This window comes from Mixophyes fleayi, chromosome 3 (assembly GCF_038048845.1).
Source record: "Mixophyes fleayi isolate aMixFle1 chromosome 3, aMixFle1.hap1, whole genome shotgun sequence".
Lineage (NCBI taxonomy): Eukaryota > Metazoa > Chordata > Amphibia > Anura > Limnodynastidae > Mixophyes > Mixophyes fleayi.
In genome coordinates this window covers 271,202,555-271,222,014 of record NC_134404.1, presented here as the reverse complement: position 1 = coordinate 271,222,014, position 19,460 = coordinate 271,202,555, and the positions used below count along the sequence as shown (strand labels likewise).

General features: G+C 41.6%; 1 protein-coding gene across 2 annotated transcripts; it reads right to left on the bottom strand.

The window, feature by feature from the left end:
• Window positions 1–917: 917 nt before the first annotated feature.
• Window positions 918–8,956, bottom strand: ZBTB2 (zinc finger and BTB domain containing 2). 2 transcript variants are annotated; one of them, XM_075203584.1, is made up of 3 exons: window positions 8,833–8,956; window positions 3,885–4,073; window positions 918–2,551 (listed from the first exon to the last, which is right to left on the bottom strand). In XM_075203584.1, exons 2-3 carry the CDS (start codon window positions 4,055–4,057, stop codon window positions 1,183–1,185), a joined length of 1,542 nt encoding a protein of 513 aa, XP_075059685.1. In that variant the 5' UTR covers window positions 4,058–4,073; window positions 8,833–8,956; the 3' UTR covers window positions 918–1,182. The 2 variants fall into 2 exon arrangements, with proteins under 2 accessions (XP_075059685.1, XP_075059686.1); XM_075203585.1 differs by lacking the exon at window positions 8,833–8,956 and adding an exon at window positions 8,142–8,239.
• Window positions 8,957–19,460: the final 10,504 nt, after the last annotated feature.

Here is a 19,460-nt window from a genome sequence, read left to right as displayed (position 1 = left end):
GATCATCACCTATGTAAGCAGTAAGGCACAGCAGGTTGCTATTTGAATTTTATTGTATACCAAAATAATTGGGGGGATAAAAATGAACATATGAAACTTACTTTTAATTCTTGAGTTTGTTATTGTTAAAACACCCAAAAAAAAAGTCACCCAAAACAAAAATATAGTAGTCAAGATGCAACTTCTATAGGGGAGTTGACCGGTTTGATCTTGTATTTTAAATTATATACCCTATTTCATGATTGTTACTCGTTGGCAGTACAGATTCTTCATATTATGGATTTTACTTTATTACCAATCAATACCTGCTGATTTTAGTATTTCTCAACACGTTAATGGTTCAACTACATTGAATACAATTTTACACCACTATGATCGGAAGTAGGCTGGAAAAGTAGTTCAAATAGGCATCTTACTATTAATCCTGCTTAATTGTCTCACCCAAAACAGGAGAAACAGTTGTTTTTCCATCTTATTTGTGTCAAATGAAGAGAGAGAAAAATAAATAAATAATAAAAAAAAAAATTAAAAAAAAAAATCACATTAAAGTTCTAAATGGTGCCAAACTGTATTAAAGTAAATCTATCGAAGCAGTAAAATAAAAATACCTCAAGAGATCTACCCTACTTGTTTATCACATGACCCTTGATCATCTATTGATATGTGTCAGTCAATGCCCCGCATCCCATTATCAAGGACATGCACTGTGAGGAAAACAAACATGATATATTAAACATGTATGCATTTATATTTATTTAAATTTCTCTTACCCAAAATACTCGCTTCCCAAATATGCACAAATACATTTTAAACATTTCTCATCTACAAAATGCATTCCATCTAAATTTCAGTAGTTCTACTGACATTACAGAGGCCATTTCATTGTTCCAGTTTTCTTAAGACAAACAAAAACAAAAAAAAAAAAAAAAAAAAAAAAAGAAAGAAGGAAGGAAAAAAGTGGATATATGCATATTGCCCTGGATAAAATGGATTTTTGCATTGTTTGCCAAACAAGTCCCCAGGGTTTTGCATTATATTCCAAATCCTACACTGCAGAAGAAAGTTAAAAAGGACGGAAGAAACAGAAATTAGTTTGTTTTTGTTTTTTTAAGGGGGAAAAAATAAAAATAAAAAAATTAGTACATAGTAGGAAATTAAGAAGAATATATGTAGCTATCAAAACTAATCTAGCGCAGTTTCTTGCTCTTTTTTAATGGTCGTTAGCATAGAGTGCTCATTTTCTGCAGGTTCAGAGTCCCCACTACTCAACAGGATGGACTTCCCTTCCTCTTCAAGAGCAAAGACATCTGAGTTTTGGCCTTGGCACGTATGTTTGACTACCTCATTGGGCGTTGAGAATGTTTTGTCGCAGAGGTTGCACTTGTAACGTTTATTTGTTTGAACTAGCATGTTGTCCATTTGGCTGCCTTCATCAAACGAACACAGCTCCAGAGTCTGCTTATCCACCACTGTGTAGGTATCAGAGCTCTTTAGACACACATGCCTAGCGGCTTGGTTTGCCCTGCAGAAGCTCTTGTCGCAGGTGCTGCACTTGAACGGCTTGCCTGTGTGGATGTACATATGCTCCCTCCAATGGCTTTTCTGGATAAATTTACGCCCACAAATAGTGCACTCGTACTTCCTCCTTTTCACTTCTCTTTCCTGATCAGCTTGCTCTAAATTATCTATGTCCGCAATATCTGTAGGTGGTGGTGTCTCAGCTTGCTGCTGCCCATCAATTATTGGAGAGTCCGAGATCTGCGGCATATCACTGTCACTGATTATGCCAGTCTCAGCTGTCTCCATGGATTCTTTACCCATCTCTGATCCATTGTTGCAGAAGGAAGGGGAAATGCTGGTGTCTGCCTGCCCAGTCGTGGAGCTAAATGGCATTCCTGTGTGAAGCTGAAGGTGTTCACGAAGGCTACTCCTCAAGTTAAAGCGACGACCACACAAGTGACAAGCATAGTATTTAGGGAAGCTTCCATTCCTCTTCATGATGCTTGGCTTGACATGAGCAATTGTCAGGGATGTGTTCTGCTCCTCATTTGGCGATTCTTCCATGCTGTTTTCTTCCAGAGAAGCTGCAGGAAGAACAGAAGAAGATGGCTCAGGAGACAAAGGAGCATGTACAGGTTCAGAGAAAGTTAAATTTGTCCTGTTTGCTGCAGGCAGTGAAGATGGGAGTTGAGTTAACTGCACATTATCTGATGATGTATCCTGATTCAACCTGGATGTCTGAGGTCGAGCCTCACGTGTAGACTTCTCAGCTGCTGGGGTGACTTTTGGTGGTGGCCTTATCTGATGATCTGCTATCTGAATCCCATAAAGAGAAGATGCAAGTGGGAAAACCTGATCTGGGTGAGAAAACCCACCATGACTTGCAAGGCTGGCCTCCTGGATAAGCGGAAAGGCATGCAGAAACTTTATTCCTTGCTCAAGGCGTACAGGATCGATCAGTTGAGGTGCCATCTTTCCAGTGTACATCAGGTGTAAGAGATAGCTGAAGATATCCGGCTGGATGTCTGTTGATTTCAAGCGAACACATTCACTGTAGGTAAAGAAAATATCATCATAAGGAGGCATTAATGGGAGGGGGAGCAAAATATAAGAAAGCATATATAGGTTTTTAAAATTACCAACCTAACAAATTACTAACCTAAATTTGAACCCCCCCCCCCAAAACTACGAACACTCAGAAATATAAATGTAAAGATTCCCATACCTTAACAAAATGAGATATTGGACATTGCATCCATGTGCACATAAAATGTAAATTGAATCTATTATTCTGTGTTCTTAATCATTATAGGATCAAAGGGGACTGCCTGCAGTGTCCTTCAATGTCAACTGAAAGGCTGGGTACACACCGGAGGGTTTTCAGCCGATAGGGCCAATGAAATGATAAATGACAGTTTGGCCCAATACACATTAGTGTGGTTTAAAGATCTAAACATTGCAGCATACAGACTAAATATATTGTTCCAATTATGAAGTGTGTATGCACTCACGACCACCAGCGTCCATAGAATCACACAATATTTTTAGCCGATGGTTATGACAGATGAAGAGCACAGATCTGAATGTAAATCGAGGAAAATGTGTTTAGTGTGTACACATGAATCAGCATGCTATTCAGGACTGTTGGTGAAAGTTAAGGATATCGCATCGGGAGAAATTTTAGATAGTGTGTACCCAGCCAAAGAAAAGGTCTCCCAACCTTATCTGAAAAGTCTCCCATTCTGATAAGCTCTTAATGCCTTGACATACACATCCATTCAAAATTACTAGCCCGACATAGGGCTTAACTTCTATTTTAGGTTTAGTGGTCCTATACACAAAGTACTTCTAATACAGTTAACATACATTAGAACATTTTACACTTTTAATAATCCACATCAATGCCTGAGCTGTATGGGACATACCAGTATACACATCATCCATGCTTGTGAAGTCACTTGGAGGGAGGATGGGAGGGGGGGTGGCTCCGGAATAAAAATTAAGTGACATTTTTAGGCCACAACAGATGCAATACAACCAACTTAAATTAAAAGTAGTAAGCTTAAGAAACGTCTTCTAGATTACTTATTTTAAATTGACCGGCGCAATTTCCAAATTCCCAAACTGCATAACAGTTCTCACTTAAAGCTAGCTTAACAATGCTCATACATTGTTAATGGTTAACTGGCTGCAAAGTAATCACCCAAGCTTATAAAAGGATGCTCATTACAAAAAAATATGGTAAAACTACATAAATCCCAGGAAACAATAACCTATGCAAAATGCCTGGTTAGAGGATTACAACTGCCCTTTATTAAATGCTTCAAGTATGTTAATTGCACATTTAAAATAAAATATAATAAATTATGAAATACTTTCATTACCTCGTCTGGTGTACAAAGAGCATCTTGAAATAGTTGGAAAACGATGCAAGGACTGACTTGTGTGCCTTAAAGTAGACATCTCCAATAGCGACTGTGCAGTCACATAGGAAGCCAAACTCTCTCTGGGCATTTAATTGCTGCAAAAGTATAAGTCCATGGTTGGCCAAATCCATCTTTTCTCAATGGTGCCTGTAAAAAAAAAAAAAAAAGCAAAACCCATTATTTTGAGTAAGTTATGCAATAATTGTATACTGCTAACACAAATCCATTTAGATTAAGTATTTCCTCACTTTATTAGGAGATAAGGATTTAAGTCACTCTAAACAAACAGTACCAACATTGGCCCTTCTGATACATGTAAATTAAAAGTAAAGTGAAATCTATAGGAATGGCAAGTATGGGTGAGGAGGTCATAAAATACAAAATTCTACTCTGAAACTTTTATAATTAATCCAATTTGGTAGTAGCACCTCAAATAATCTGATAAATATTCACTGTATAAAAGAAAGTTAGATACAACTGTTACATCCACTTATTGTTTTGTATGCTATATAAAATGACTTTCAATAAAAAGCTATTTTACAAAAAAAAGATGTTACCGACTAAATTGAGCTTCAGTCTTTCAATAATAAATACTGGTACAATTCTTTGTACACTATAATTAAGATTTTTATAAGACAGTTTAGTGGGATTTACAATGCCATTAATACAACAAACCAAGCAGTCTTTGTTAGAAGCAGTCAGTGATCACTAATATTACAAGACTACTTGTGGACCTCAAGTCCAATAAATTGTGTCATGCTGTTATGAGGTCCACAGATGCCCACTGATATCCACATGGTCCAGATACTCACTCCTGGTACATTTTTCCCAATCGATTGAACTCCACACACCAGAAAGAAAAAAAAAAGTGGGGGGGGGGGGGATGAGGGAGGGCTGCCCACTTTCCCCTTGATTTAATATTGCCATAGAGAACTTTTTGGCGAGTCTTCGGTGTCTCATATGTTTTGAGATTAAATAGGTATTGTTGGCATAGTCCTCTTTCACAATGATATTATTTATGCCTGAGCCAAAGTCCCAGTGGTCTTTTAGCATAGTACAGATCAGTTATTTTCCAGGTTTTTCCATAAACTGAACCTGATTCACTGTCATCCAACTGAACTACAGGAGACAGGGCTCGGAATAAGGACATTGGCGCAGCAACAGCCACAAAATTATTTACATGGATATTAAAATTTCAAGGCAGGCTTTCTATTTCTGATCTTAACTTTAATACCCTTCCTACCGATTGTACAAGAACAGGTTAGTTTTGCTAGGCTTCTGTAGCCCCTACAAACTCTTCCTCTGCTGCTTGAAAACAAGAGCATTCCCAAAATAAATAGAGCTAAACTTATATGGAAGGGCCGCCAGCTGAAGATTTCGTTAATGAAAGGAACAGCTACACAGATCCCAAGCAGAAGCAAATTTACCAGATATTTGAATATAGCTACCATATTTAGGCATGTGCATGACTGGCTAGGGAATACATCCCATTTCACTAATATATTGCCGGAATGCAAGATATTTATATATACACAGCATATATTGGAGAAATAAAACGGTCTCTGAAGTAGCTTAAAGAGAACATCTTGATCCGGAATACAACAATTACAAAGCAAGCCATGAGGAAAAAAGTTGAATTGGCTGCACAGATTGCTCTCAATATTTCTCCTCCAAATTGAGTTCCCGATTAAACTAATTCAGCTGTCAAAACCTGGTAGAAGGTCTTTATGTGCATTGGGTCACTGGTGGACTCAACTCTTGAGCAGGTACAGTGAATGTATAATGTCTGGCCCTATGCACTATTATTTTACATGCTTAAGTACTTGTGAGGATATTATTGTGGGCAAATGTAATCTTATGGAGCCCCCTTTTCTATGGTTTTCAATAGGCCCAAATGGTAAAAGGTCATAAGAAAAACAAAATAAAACAGCAGAACACTGCAAAATTGTGCATCCAACTAGGTGTTCTTGATGTCTTATAACAGGGTATACTTTTTACATATGCACCTGAATAGTTAGCTCTTGTAACCAGAATATGTTTTCAGAGTATTTTCTTGACCTTGGGAAAGGGTGTGAGCAGGGCTTATGCTGTTACTACATATTGTAAATTTGAGGTATTCTTGGGGCCATCATAATTCTGTGCCCAACTCATACGGCTTTACATTTTAAAGTCTGGCACCATATTTTCTAAAAAATGGCTCCATTCAAAATACCTAGAAAATGTTTTGTTGTTTTGTCTTTTATTTCATGTACTGTATATGTTACCTAAAATACAAACATCTAACCAAACCCCAGTTTTCAGAGTAGTCTTCAAAAGATTATCTTTTTGGAGCACATAACAGGAAATTAGGAGCCAAAAAGTGAACTGCTACAAAAGCCATCACCATAACATTTACAACTAAGGGACAAATACCATCAAAGTTCATTTTGACATTAATCGGGGTACGTATCCAATGATGTCAGCATAATTTTAACACTATTCATTATAGCCATTGTTTATTATACACATATGGCATATGGCATGTTCAACATAACATTTCTGTTGCCAGAGGTCAGTGCTGGTTTTTCTCCTTAATGAATTGAGTTGGCTATAGTGAGAAGAACAAGAATAATAATTGTTTTATTAAGAGTTTCAAATTCTAAACCAAAAGTTTCAGAACTCACCAACTGGCTCTAAAAAAAAAATAAAAAAAAATTCTCATCTTCTTATAAACGCTAATAAAAACATGTGAACAGGTATGCAACCTATTAGAGAAACCACATATAAACTATAACTTGCAGTTGGCAGCGAAGTGGTCAGGAAAAAGGTTGTATTTTCAAAGTGCTGAAATAAGACAGCCTTTACATATCAACTGTTTAGTCTGAATAAAGGACAGATGTCTGCTCAGATGCTGACATTCAGGAGACATCTCAAAGTGATTATAGAAGCAGTGGCAACTTTGGAAATGTAGGACCATTTACCCACCATTTCCATATTTTCTATAGAACTTTACTTGCTAAATGCATTGAAAGTTGTTCAAACTTCTTAGTTTAAATATCTCTAGTACAGGGAAAAACATATATTAAAAATAAATACTATTGATATGTGCATGCGATAAGCTGATTTACGGACTGAAGCCTACCACCGCTTTGCCTGCTCTCTGCCACAAGAGGACAGCAAAACTTACAATGCAAATTCCCATAACTTGTCACACCCCCAAGCAATTGTATTGTGAAAAGATTAAGGCTAATGACAAGTCTTTCTGCACCCACATATATTAACCCAAGGAACTTGGTACTTACATGCTCATTTTGCAGCACATAGGTTGCATAAGAGGCTATACCTGCTCATGTGATAGAAATTCTGCACGCAAGCTGCTTACTATGTGTAGAAAAATCATGCACAGAAAATCACTGTTACATTAGCCTAATACTGACAGGAGGAAGATTAAAGCACTATGGAGAAGTAAAGAAATAATGTTAAATCTGCTGATTAACGAGTACCACAAACAGGCTATTATGAGAATTGTTTATTTACATTAGATAAAAGGTGGGGGTGAATTAGAGTTCCAGAGATTTTAGATGCGAAATTAAATGACCCCACCAGCAGCGACCTTACCAACAGCTTATCTCAATGTACTTGTGCACCTTAAAAAAAAACAAAAAACTGGCGATGTTACATTATTATGAGTTTATAATATGTAGAAATTGATTCACAGCCAAGTGCATTTAAGAAGTTGATGTATAGAGTAAAAGGACTTTCAACAGTGCAGATAACATTATTGCATTCTTCAATCTCAATGCTTCATTGAACAGAACATGCTCAGTTTTCTGGTTTTATACCATTCATTTGAATGAAGTGCAACATGTGTTTTTAAAAACACTTTCCAATATCGATGTAATGAAGGCCTTAAATAGAACACTTAAAAACATTGCTGTGAAATTTAACTAATTTGGAAAACAGTGGTTAAAGTTAATTCACAAAATTAATAGTTTAGTACAAAGCTTCATTGTGAGCTCCACGACTACCTGAATATTTCACCTAACTGTAAATGTGTAACTAAATGTTTTAACAGTAGTTTAATACCACCTAAATTACTGTAGATAGCTCATGACAACCCCATTTTTGCAATGAGGAATTGGCTCACGTTGATACTAATAAAGTGAGTTTTAGTTGCAGCCACATCTTACAGAAGTGACAGCAGAGCCCAAGCTATGACCTCTACCATGTACACACCCCGTACACATCCAGGGGTGTAGTCACCCACTGTAGGAGAGGGTGATCCCAGTATATGTACACTACGAGCAGCCCCAGCCTCACACGTCCTATCCGGCCGGATACACCGAGCAGTGTGGAGAGCCGAGGGGGAGGAGCCAGTGGGCGCAGCCACTTCCGCGCAGCTGTGAGGAGGAGGAGAGCGACTGAATTGGGGGGAAGGTGAAATACATAACGAACAAAGATGGCTCCAGCTTGTGTTGTCGCCTGAGCGGTGGGGAAGAGGCGGGGTGTGGTGGAGCTAGCGCACACATGGCGGCGGCAGAGACAGAGTGTGGTGGGGGAAGGGAGGGCCATGGCCGCCGAGAGCGGCCGCTCTTTGTCTGTCCGGACCCCCTGCGCGTTCTAGAACGTTACACAGAACTCTGCCCGTTCTAAGGCCGCCAGGCGCATGTTCTCTGCCGCACCATGTACGGGCAGCCAGGGCCGACCAGGCCTGTCCGCGTCACTACATACGAAAGATCATTTCATGTTACCGTAGGCAAAAACCACGTAATACTCGTTACCGGGTCTGCAGGGCTCCGGTCGGGGCCACTCGGTGTGGAGAACACGCGTTTATATGCGATAGTCAAACCGTCCCCATGCGGCCCAGTAGACCCCAATAAAAGCATGCACGTGGTGGTAGCAAGAACAGCCGATGAAGTGCACTCACCTCCGCTTTACGTATGGTGCGAATGCCAGAGCCCGTGCTCCGTGACTGCTACCACCTCCTCCGTCGTCGTCGTCTTCTCTTCCTCTCCGAGAGGAGGGGAGTAATAGAGGGAAAAAAAACCGTCGGTGTTTTCCTGTCCGGTTACGTTAAGGTCACATGACCGGCAGCGGGGGGCAGTCGTGCAGTGAAGCTTGCAAAGCTCTCCCGCCGGGAGTCTGAGGCGAGAGTCGCCTTCCCCTCCCCCTCTGCAAAGTGTGTATGTCTCGTTTCCTCTGGCGAGGGAGGCTGCCCACACCACGGCCCCGCCACCGCCGCCATCTCGGTCTCCTCCCGCTGAGCTTCATGTTTCAGGCCGCTCCTGTAGAAAGGAAAGCAAAGCGCACAGCTCATGGTGTCTTCTTTATTGGCTTATGACAGAGTTTCATGGCTGAATTTGGCCAACCACAACAAGGGTCACGTCAAAAAAATAATTGTTGAATAATAAAGACAACCAATACGATAATCGCATCTCGTAGCACATTCGTATTATAATGCACCAGGTTCTTATCCACTTTTTGATTCTACCAAAATAAGTTTACTTTTGTTCCGATATAACTTTCTTTATCACACACGTTTTCCTTAGTATCCAAATGTCACTGTGCACAATAAATAGCTTTTTACTAAAACAAGCTACATCTTTTAACAGTATTTATGCTCAACTGTATAATGTAAGAATAAAAGGTAGTAGCATATTTGTTTCATTGCTTGGTAAATCTAGAATTACTAGGATATGTCTTCTCAAAACTACAAGTAGAACTTTTCAATTGGTTCTTGATATCAAACATCTTAATGTTTCCTAAATAACATTTTACACATAGTTCACATTTTGTTTGTTTTGCAGTGTTGTAAAATAAATATTTTGTTTCTGTTATTTGACATAGGGCATGAAAGTTTGTAATACATAACATATTTAGGTTAATGTATTAATGCAATTTTTAAGGTACGTCACAGGTGAAACCATTGGCTTAAAGTGAAGATTTCAGAACTCATCGGGCCTGAGTCATTAAGGAGAGCAAAGCATAAAGAATAAGTAACTTAGCATCTGGGCAAAACCATGTTGCATTGGAGGGGGAGATATATTTAAAATGCGGGGACAGAGATATAGTTGGAATAGGGCATGTCCTAGATCAACTTAAAATTTCAGTATAAAAATAAAGGTCTCAAGTATTTGTGTGCTAGATAAAAAAGTAGCCAGTATTTAACTTATGTGCAAAATAATAAACTCATTTGTATCCCTTGCATTTTAACATGGTTTGTCCAGGAGAAAATTTACTCCTTTTTTTTTGCTTTGCTCTCCTTAATGACTCTGGCCCATCATGTTTCTGAATAATATACATATTTTGTAGAATACATATTAACCAGTGATATATACACTCTGAGCCCCCTTTATTAAGTAGACCTGCTTGATAATAGAAATATCTAATCAGCCAATTATGTGGCAGCAACTTAACGCATAAAAGCGTTCAGGAGTGTATGTCCTGAGTTTTCTGATATAAGAACATGTATGTTCTGGGTAGGACACCCTTTACCCCCTCTGCCCCCAGAACAGCATGAATTCTTTGTGGTATGATTACAACAATGTACTAGAAACATTCCTTAGAGATTTTGGTCCATGTTGACATGATAGGATCACACAGTTACTGCAGATTTGTTGGTAGCACATTCATAATGTGAATCTCCAGTTTCACCACATCACAAAGGTGCTCTATTGGTTTGAGATCATACAGCTAAAATTTAAAGCGGCGCTGGCTTGTAAAGGCAAGCGCTGCCTTTACAAGCCAGCGCCGCTTTAAATTTTAGCTGTCAACTCGCCGATTCCCGGCGAGTTGAAAAAACCGGGGTATGATACATTTACCCCCTGGTGACTACAGGCCATTGCTGAACAGTCATTGTCATGACGTGTGCTTTGTGACATTGAGTGTTATCCTGCATAAGTAGTTATTAGAATATGGGTAGAGTATGGCCACAAAGGGCTGCACATGGTCAGCAACGATACACGGGTAGCCTATGGCATTTAAATGATTCCCAATTGGTATTAGAATCCATAATTCTGCTTCTTGATAATTGCTCTTACTACCTACATCGTTGAGACAAGGCAGCATGTATTCATGTTGTTTATGCCAAATTCTAACCATACCATCTGCATTTTGTAGCAGAAATTTAGATTTATCAGACAGCGCAACATTTTCCCAATCTTCACCTGTGCTCACTATAGCCTCAGTTTCCCGTTTGTAGTTGATAGGAGTGGAACCCAGTGTGGTCTTCTGCTACTATAGCCCACCCACTTCAAGACTCAACGTGCTGTGTATTCAGAGATGCTTTTGTGCATGCCACTGTTGTAACACATATTTATTTGAGTCGGTGGTAGTCATATTTCCTATGACAAAAATGCAGACACAAATAACAGTGACAGTAAAATGCCGACTTAAAGTAATGTCAGGTAAGAAATATCGTTTGAAACAGTGACAGTGAATAAATCCCGACACCAGAAATATCTATATATATAAGAAATTCAGACAGTGTGATTGATGACACTGAAACTGTTAACATTAAGGAGGCAATGCGAGCTGGTCCAGTGGCTATATAGCTGCAGGACCTGCCGGCTGTATAATGTAAAAAATTGGAATGGAAAAAAAAAGTGTGAGATATCCCCAGATAAACACTATTAACCTTAGCACTGCCAGCCTACTGCTGGTTGCAGCGAAAACTGGAAAAAAATGTGTGGTGTCCCCCAGATTTCATCGCAACCAGCCTGGGTAGATGGCACTATAGCAGGGGGACACGAGATAGGGGTCCACCTGCCATAAGGACAACCAGCCCCAGGCTATTCAGAACTGGGCTGAATCCCTAGGGAAATTGTGAAAAATGTGCTGGGGGGGTGCTCTTCCAACACCTCTGGGGCAGTGGGTGTAAAGTAAGGCAAAAAAAAGTTTAAGAAAAATAAGATAACACCATTTTAGTTTGTGAAACTACAAGTCCCAGCCAGTCCGAACTGCCATTAACAGTCTGGGCATGCTGGTGATTGTAGAACTACAAGTTAAACAATTTAGTCCAAGTTTTATGTCACTGTGATGGTAAATTAAATTCATTGTTTTTAAGTTTGTCATGGAAAGGAGTCTGCTCCAATGCGCCTCCATCTGACACCATCCCATTTTTTCCAATGTCCACAAATAGGAATTCATAGTTGGCATCCACGATAGCCATTAGAATAATGCTGAAGAATTCTTTATAGTTGTAATAATAGGATCCACTTTTTGAGAGTGGCATAATTTGCCATCAATGACAATACCACAGTTTGGAAGATTCCAAAGACTTTCAAAAATCTTCAATAACTTAACCATTGCTCTACCGTTGCAGGAAACTGAAAGACGAAGATTGTTTAAATGTTAAATTGGTACATGCATGTAATTTTATACTCACTACTTTACTTTTATTTTTCATTACACAGCCTGCTGTCCTCTCTGAAGCAGTAATCTCTGATATGGCAGAGCAACATGATACACCTATATATGCCAGCCAACTGACACTAGACAGCCTGGACATCACAGAAGTACCAACACAGCCACAAGGTGGTCAAAAGAGGGGAAAAAAAGGGTCGGTAATCTCGAGCAAAGTGGTGCGCAGTAAAGATGGTAAAGTGTGCAAACCATTTTATGTCTCAAAAACGTCCACAAGACAAATTTGATCTGCTATGAGCAACACTTGCAAGCAAAATGAGAAGGACTAGAAGAGCAATGTGCACAGAGATGGAACGGTTGGTGTGTGTAGGTCAGGCAGGGAGGATCTGCTGTAAGACACTTTTAACTCAGTAAACTCAGTTGAGGCTAATAATTTGTAAGAGAGTTACAGTGGGATACTCTCTGTGGGTCAGTGACTTCTCAACAGTATTCTGTATTATTGTCTCAGGTGAAGGAAGAAAATGGGAGAAAAACCCTGGGTGTTCATTGCTGTATACTCTGATATACTATTGCCGCAGCGATATGGGAAAACATAACCCTGCAACAGCCGCAGTGGCTAAACTGGAGCGTTATGCTGGTCAGTGTACATTAACTGCTCCTAAAGATGATGGTCATCCAGCTACAGCATCAGATAACCCACCCACTTTGAGTCCACAGCTCACTGAGACCTCTCCATCCTTGCAGCAGATACTTCAGGCTATCAAAACTAGTGAAAAGGTCACAGATAGGATAGGTGAGGTGCAGCCCGACCTCTCCCTTATCCGACACGATCTTCAAAAAATGCGAGAACGAGTGGGAGAAGCAGAGCATAGAATCTCTTCATTGGAGGATGCTGGCGCTCCTATACAGAGTCAGATTGCGGATTTAGCGACTCAGATAAATCAATGTAAACAAAAATTCTCAGATATGGAAGGGCGACTGTGGCGTAGTAACCTGAGATTTGTGGGTCTTCCAGAAAAATTTGAGGGTTCTAACCCTGAAGCATTTCTAAAGAATTGGCTGATTCAAGAATTTGGGAAAGAAGCCTTTTCCCCTCATTTCTCGGTCGAAAGGGCTCTGCCTGGAGCTTCACCTCGTACATTTATTGCAAAGATCTTACATTTCAAGGACAGAGATGCTGTTCTCTGTTTGATGCGACAACAAGGCCCCCTTAAGTAAAACAACCATATTGTTTCAGTATTCCCTGACTTCGCCTTGGATGTACAAAAGTCCAGATCCCAGTTCGCTCAAGTCCAAATCCCAGTTCGCGTATCAGCAGATGGGAGGAAACTTTACTTCACGTCGCCTAAAGATGCTGTTGGATTGCAGATTGCCGACTGATGACTTGGACAGCTGATGGCTTAAGTTTTAAGTCTCTTTTTTTTTTTCTGTTTAATACTTGATGTTTTCTAATACTGCTTAGATTCTCTCACTACAATTATAAATTGGCTTCTTGGTAGAGGGTTCATTCAGGCAGAATTGGAGGATTTAAAATACAGGAGACCTCATGCTAGTAATAGCTCCCAACGTTTGTATTTAGATAGACAGTTAGGTTATTTAGGGGTAATCTTTAATAGTTTAGGGATCTAAGTGTACTCTAGCTGTTATTGTTTCGCTGAGTATGCGGGGTGGAAAGGAATGGTTTGATCTGTTTATTTTATATATATATATATATATATATATATATATATATATGTATTTTGTTTTTTTCATTCTTGAATGTCAGCCGTGGAATTCTTTGTTATGCTTTGATAAAGGTGCTCTGTGGGATTAATGTGGGGCAGGTTCAAACTGTATTTAAATGCATAATGTAATGATGTATATTTGTTGTGTACATGATATGCCTCAACTGTATGGTGATTGCACCAGTGTGGTCCCGCTATCGTCAGATATATGTAACCTGATATGTTATGGTAGGGGTTAGCCATGTGGTGGGAGGGGGGGGGGGGGGGGTCTGCCTGCTCATCTGGAATGTAAGGGGCTTAAATGACAGGGTTAAGCGTAATTTAGTGCTTTTCCATCCTGAAAAATACACACCTGACATTGTTTGCTTGGTGGAAATGCATTTGTATGGTGGTAATGTAATGACACTTAAAAAACTGTGGGTGGGGTGGGCATACTACTCTGTACACACTCCAAGTTCCAGGGGGGGTTTCTCTCTTAATAAAGAAAAACCTGCACTTTACTCTAGAATGTCTGCAATTAGACCCTTATGGTAGGTACATTTTTATAAGAGCAATAATTGATTCCTCTCTAGTAATAATTCTTGCAATATATATTCCTCCACCATTTGGTACCGAGGTGCTTGGAAAGGTGACGTCCTTCATATCCAAATCTCCATATACTCCTGTTATCTGCATGGGGGACTTTAATAATGTGCCTGATCCCAGGATTGACAGATTGAGAGAGACTCCTATTACAACACCCTTAAACTCCTCACATCCAACGGCATTCTCTAAACTCCAGGGGATGGGGCTTGTGGATGTTTGGCGAGCTCGTTATCCAGATGTGCGACAATTTTCTTGTCATTCTACCACATATATGTCACGAGTTAATTCTGCTGGAATTCCGCGGGTTAAACTCAAATCCGCCATCACGGTATGTGGCCTAGATGGTGCTCCATTGCCAGGCGGTAAGGTTACCTGGGAGACTCCGCTACTACAATTTAGGATTGGGGCTCTCCACTCCGAATCTATAGCCTTTCGTCTCATCGAATGCCCGTCAGTGCCTTTGATTCTAGGTCACCCCTGGCTATCCCGTCATAACCCTGTCATAGATTGGGCAAAAGGAGAGATTGTCCAGTGGAGTTCTCATTGTTCACAGTTCTGTTTGACGTGTGGTTCGGTCCATTCCGGAGCAGCTTCCCTCCCAGTATCATGACTTCTGGGATGTCTTCTCTAAAAAGGCTGCTGATACTCTACCACCGCACCGGGAGTTCGACTGTGCCATCGAGTTAATTCCAGGTACTAAACTACCCAAGGGACGTTTGTACTCTCTCTCCGGTCCAGAGACCAAATCCATGCAGGAGTACATTGATGAAAATCTGGAGAAAGGCTTCATCAGGCCATCCAAGTCTCCAGTAGGGGCTGGGTGCTTCTTTGTGTCCAAGAAGGACGGTGGACTCAGACCCTGTATCGATTATCGGGGACTGAATATGATTACGGTTAAAAACACCTATCCTCTTCCTCTCATCTCTGTACTCTTTGATCAGTTAAGAGGAGCAACTGTCTTCACAAAAATTGACCTTCGTGGTGCTTATAACCTCATACGCATTAGAGCAGGTGATGAGTGGAAGACGGCGTTCAACACGCTCTCGGGCCACTACGAATACTTGGTCATGCCGTTTGGCCTTAGTGACGCTCCTGCTGTGTTCCAGGATTTGATTAATGAGGTGTTACGTGAGTTCCTGGGACACTTTGTTGTTGTCTACTTAGATGACATTCTCATATATTCCAATTCATTGCCGGAACATCAGAGTCATATCAGACAAGTCCTACAGAAACTACGGGAACATCATCTTTACGCTAAACTCGAAAAATGTGAGTTTGAGGTTAAGAAGGTATCCTTTCTTGGCTATATAATCTCTTCAGAGGGTTTCTCCATGGAGCCAACCAAGGTCCAGGCAATCCTGGATTGGGTACAACCCAATAACCTCAAGGCGGTCCAGAGATTCCTAGGATTCGCCAATTATTACAGGAGATTTATTGGCGGTTTTGCTGACATCGTGGCTCCTATCATCTCCTTGACTCGCAAAGGAGGTGATCCGGCTGTTTGGTCACAACAAGCAATAAATGCATTCAAAACCCTAAAGAAAGCTTTTGTGTCCGCTCAGGTCCTCAGACACCCGGACCCGAAGGTACCGTTTATTCTCGAGGTAGATGCTTCTGACGTCGGTGCTGGAGCTATCTTGTCACAAAAAGATCCTCAGACTCACCACTTGCATCCATGTGCCTTTTTTTCCCGCCAATTCTCAGCGGAGACCAACTATGACATGGGAAATCGAGAATTGCTAGCAATTAAATGGGCCTTTGAGGAATAGCGACACTGGTTGGAAGGCGCTGCACACCAGATCTCCGTTATAACGGATCATAAGAATCTGCAGTATATTCAGTCAGCTAAACGTCTAAACCCCCGTCAGGCTCGGTGGTCACTGTTCTTCACCCGATTTAACTTCATTATTACTTATCGTCCTGGTTCTAAAAATATTCAAGCGGATGCCCTGTCCAGAAGTTTTCTGGCATATCATCCTCCAGTCACTAACCCAGAGCCTATTGTTCCTGTGTCAATGGTCCATGCCGGATTAACTCAAGATCTGAGCTGTACCTTACAAAGGTTCCAGAGGTTGGCTCCTGATAACACTCCGGTAGGACGTTTGTTTGTCCCAGTTCATCTAAGGAAGACAGTTCTTGCTGAGGCACACAACAGTCGGACTGCTGGACATCCTGGCATCTACAAAACACTAGAGATACTTTCCCGTACCGTATGGTGGCCGTCTCTATCTGCTGACGTTAAAAGTCACGTCCTGTCTTGTGAAGTTTGTGCCAGGAACAAAGTTCCCAGGACTCGCCCGGTAGGGCAGTTAGTTCCGTAAGCCGCCCCTGCTAAACCTTGGACACATCTGTCCATGGACTTTATAGTTGATCTACCACCCTCTGCGGGACACAATACCATTTGGGTCGTGGTTGATCGGTTCAGCAAGATGGCGCATTTCATTCCACTAGTCAGGCTTCCTACTGCTCGAGATTTGGCCGTCCTATTCATCCAACACATTTTCCGCCTCCATGGACTCCCTACGGACATCGTCTCTGATCGGGGTTCTCAGTTCATAGCGCAGTTCTGGAGATCATTCTGTACCTTCCTGGGAATCAAGATTAGTTTGTCATAAGCGTACCACCCTCAGTCAAATGGGCAGACTGAAAGGGTTAACCAGTCCTTGGAGAAGTTCTTGCGATGCTACACGTCGGAGTTCCATGACAACTGGTCCTCCTTATTGCCCTGGGCGGAATTTGCCTGTAACAACTTCTGCCACTCGTCCACCAAAACCTCTCCGTTTTTTTGCAATTATGGTTTTCACCCCAGATCGAACTCTTTGTATTCTCTCCAGTCCGTTGGTATCCAGGAAATCCGTTCCACTGCCAGGGATCTTAGAGTTATCTGGAAGAAAGTGCACTCATCTTTAAGACAAGCCTCACTTGTTGCAAATATTTTTTCGGACCGGCACCGTATCACCTGCTCTCTTAAGGTTGGCCAGAAAGTCTGGCTGTCTACGAAAAATATCAGGCTGAAGCAACCTTGCAAGAAGTTGGGCCCTAAGTTCATCGGGCCGTTTTTCATCATTAAGCAGGTCAATTCGGTTGCATTCAGGCTAAAAATTCCACGTTCCTTGAGAATCCCCAACACGTTTCATTGTTCTCTATTGAAACCAGTACTTTATCCAAATCAACTCCAGTCTTCGAGTTTGTCTGGGAGAAATGCAAGCAAGCCACGAAGATACGTGGTTCAGAAAATCCTGGATTCTAAAAAGGTGCAAGGGCAAGTGCACTTCTTAGCGCAGTGGAGGAATCGCGGGTTAGAAGAACGCTCTTGGATCCCTCGGAGACAACTTCATGCTCCTAAACAGCTGAAGGAGTTCTTCAAGAAATTTCCAAGAAAATCTGGGTGTCGGGGTTACTTGACCCCTCCTCAAGGGGGGGGGTACTGTCACGAGCCGCGGCGGTACTCACAGCCGCCGCGGCTCGCTTCCCATGCGCCACAGCGTCCTGGCCGTCACCTTGACGACCGGGACGTCATTTCCTCCTCCTGTTCGGCCGTCACCATGGCAACGGCCGGACGCTACTTCATTAGCGCTGCGTCCCGGCGGTGCTGGTAGCTGGGCGCATGCGCATTAAGTGTCAGTCGTTAGGGCTGATTATCAGGCGTTAGCCTGCAACTGTGTGTGTTTAGGGACAAGCCTTGATTGGTACTGCTCTGTACCTGTAATTACTCTGCAGGTGTGTGTACAAGTCCTGATTGGTCTATGTCTGTATTTACGGCAATGAGCCTGCTGCCTCATTGCCGGTTATAGCTTCTGTGCTCCAGTCTGCTGACCTGCTTGTTCCAGTTCCTGTATCCTGTATCTACGTTTTGACTTCCCGTGTATGACCCTTTGTATTGGACTTCGCTTATTGGCTTTGTATTGGACTTCGCTTGTGTTTCCTGTGACCCTGATCCTTGGCTCGTTTACCCGTTCTGCTACTTTGCCTGTGACCTCTGACCTCAGCTTGTTCATTGTTACGGTTACCTGCTGCCGGCCTTTGACCTCTGCGTGGACCTGACTCTTCTTGCCTGGGTTCTCCCCAGCCGGTACACACTTCACGACCCTCTGTCAGTCTGCAGTCCAGTCTGTCCCCACTATCAGGGGCTCCAGTGAACACCTGACTGGCAGAGTAGACTCCGGGTTGTGTTGTGCCGGCTGGAGGGGTTCCTAACAATATAATACACTTTCCTGGATAGATCTTATCCTTCTATCCCCTATCCTGTTGCCTCTGGTGTCTTAAGATTTAATATCTGTCGAGAGGTATATCAGACCACTATGGTAGATAAGGGAACTCATTTCTGGAAATTGCATCCAGCCTGGCTGCAGCCGATGGCAGGCGGAGCTGATCTTATAGCACTTTGGGAAGGCTATTTCGGGAATAATTCTTATGCTAATCCAGCTTTGCTATGGGATGCCTTCAAGGCCTTTGTGAGGGGAACACTCATAAAGAAAGTGGCAGATACTAAAAAGTTCAATCGCTCTAGGGAGGTGGAACTGGAACAGTCATGTAGAAACTTAGAGGCAACATATTTGATATCACGATCATTGGAGGATAGAGTTCAGTGGCTGGTTGCACAGCGTAAGTGGTCAAATTTTTTATTGGATAAATCAAAAAGGAGGTTATTATTCGCTAGGCACTCACAGTATTCGGTAGCTGATATGGATAGTAGTTACTTGGCCTGTTTATCTCGGGAGGAAGGGGCTAACAAGGTGATTACAGCTATTCTTGACAAAATGGTGTGAAACATGCAGGGGTGGATATTGCCAATTCTTTTTTGTGTTATTATAAAGAACTTTATGCCTCTAGGGTGTCCTTCGCGGATGCACAACTCCACTCGTATTTAGACTCTATCCAA

Bases quoted from the DNA above. Each gene is read 5' to 3' on its own strand.
- ZBTB2 (XM_075203584.1), bottom strand. From the start codon at position 4,057: ATGGATTTGGCCAACCATGGACTTATACTTTTGCAGCAATTAAATGCC. The intron at 2,552-3,884 runs GTAATGAAAGTA...CTTTACCTACAG, and splicing joins CTCTTTGTACACCAGACGAG to TGAATGTGTTCGCTTGAAAT.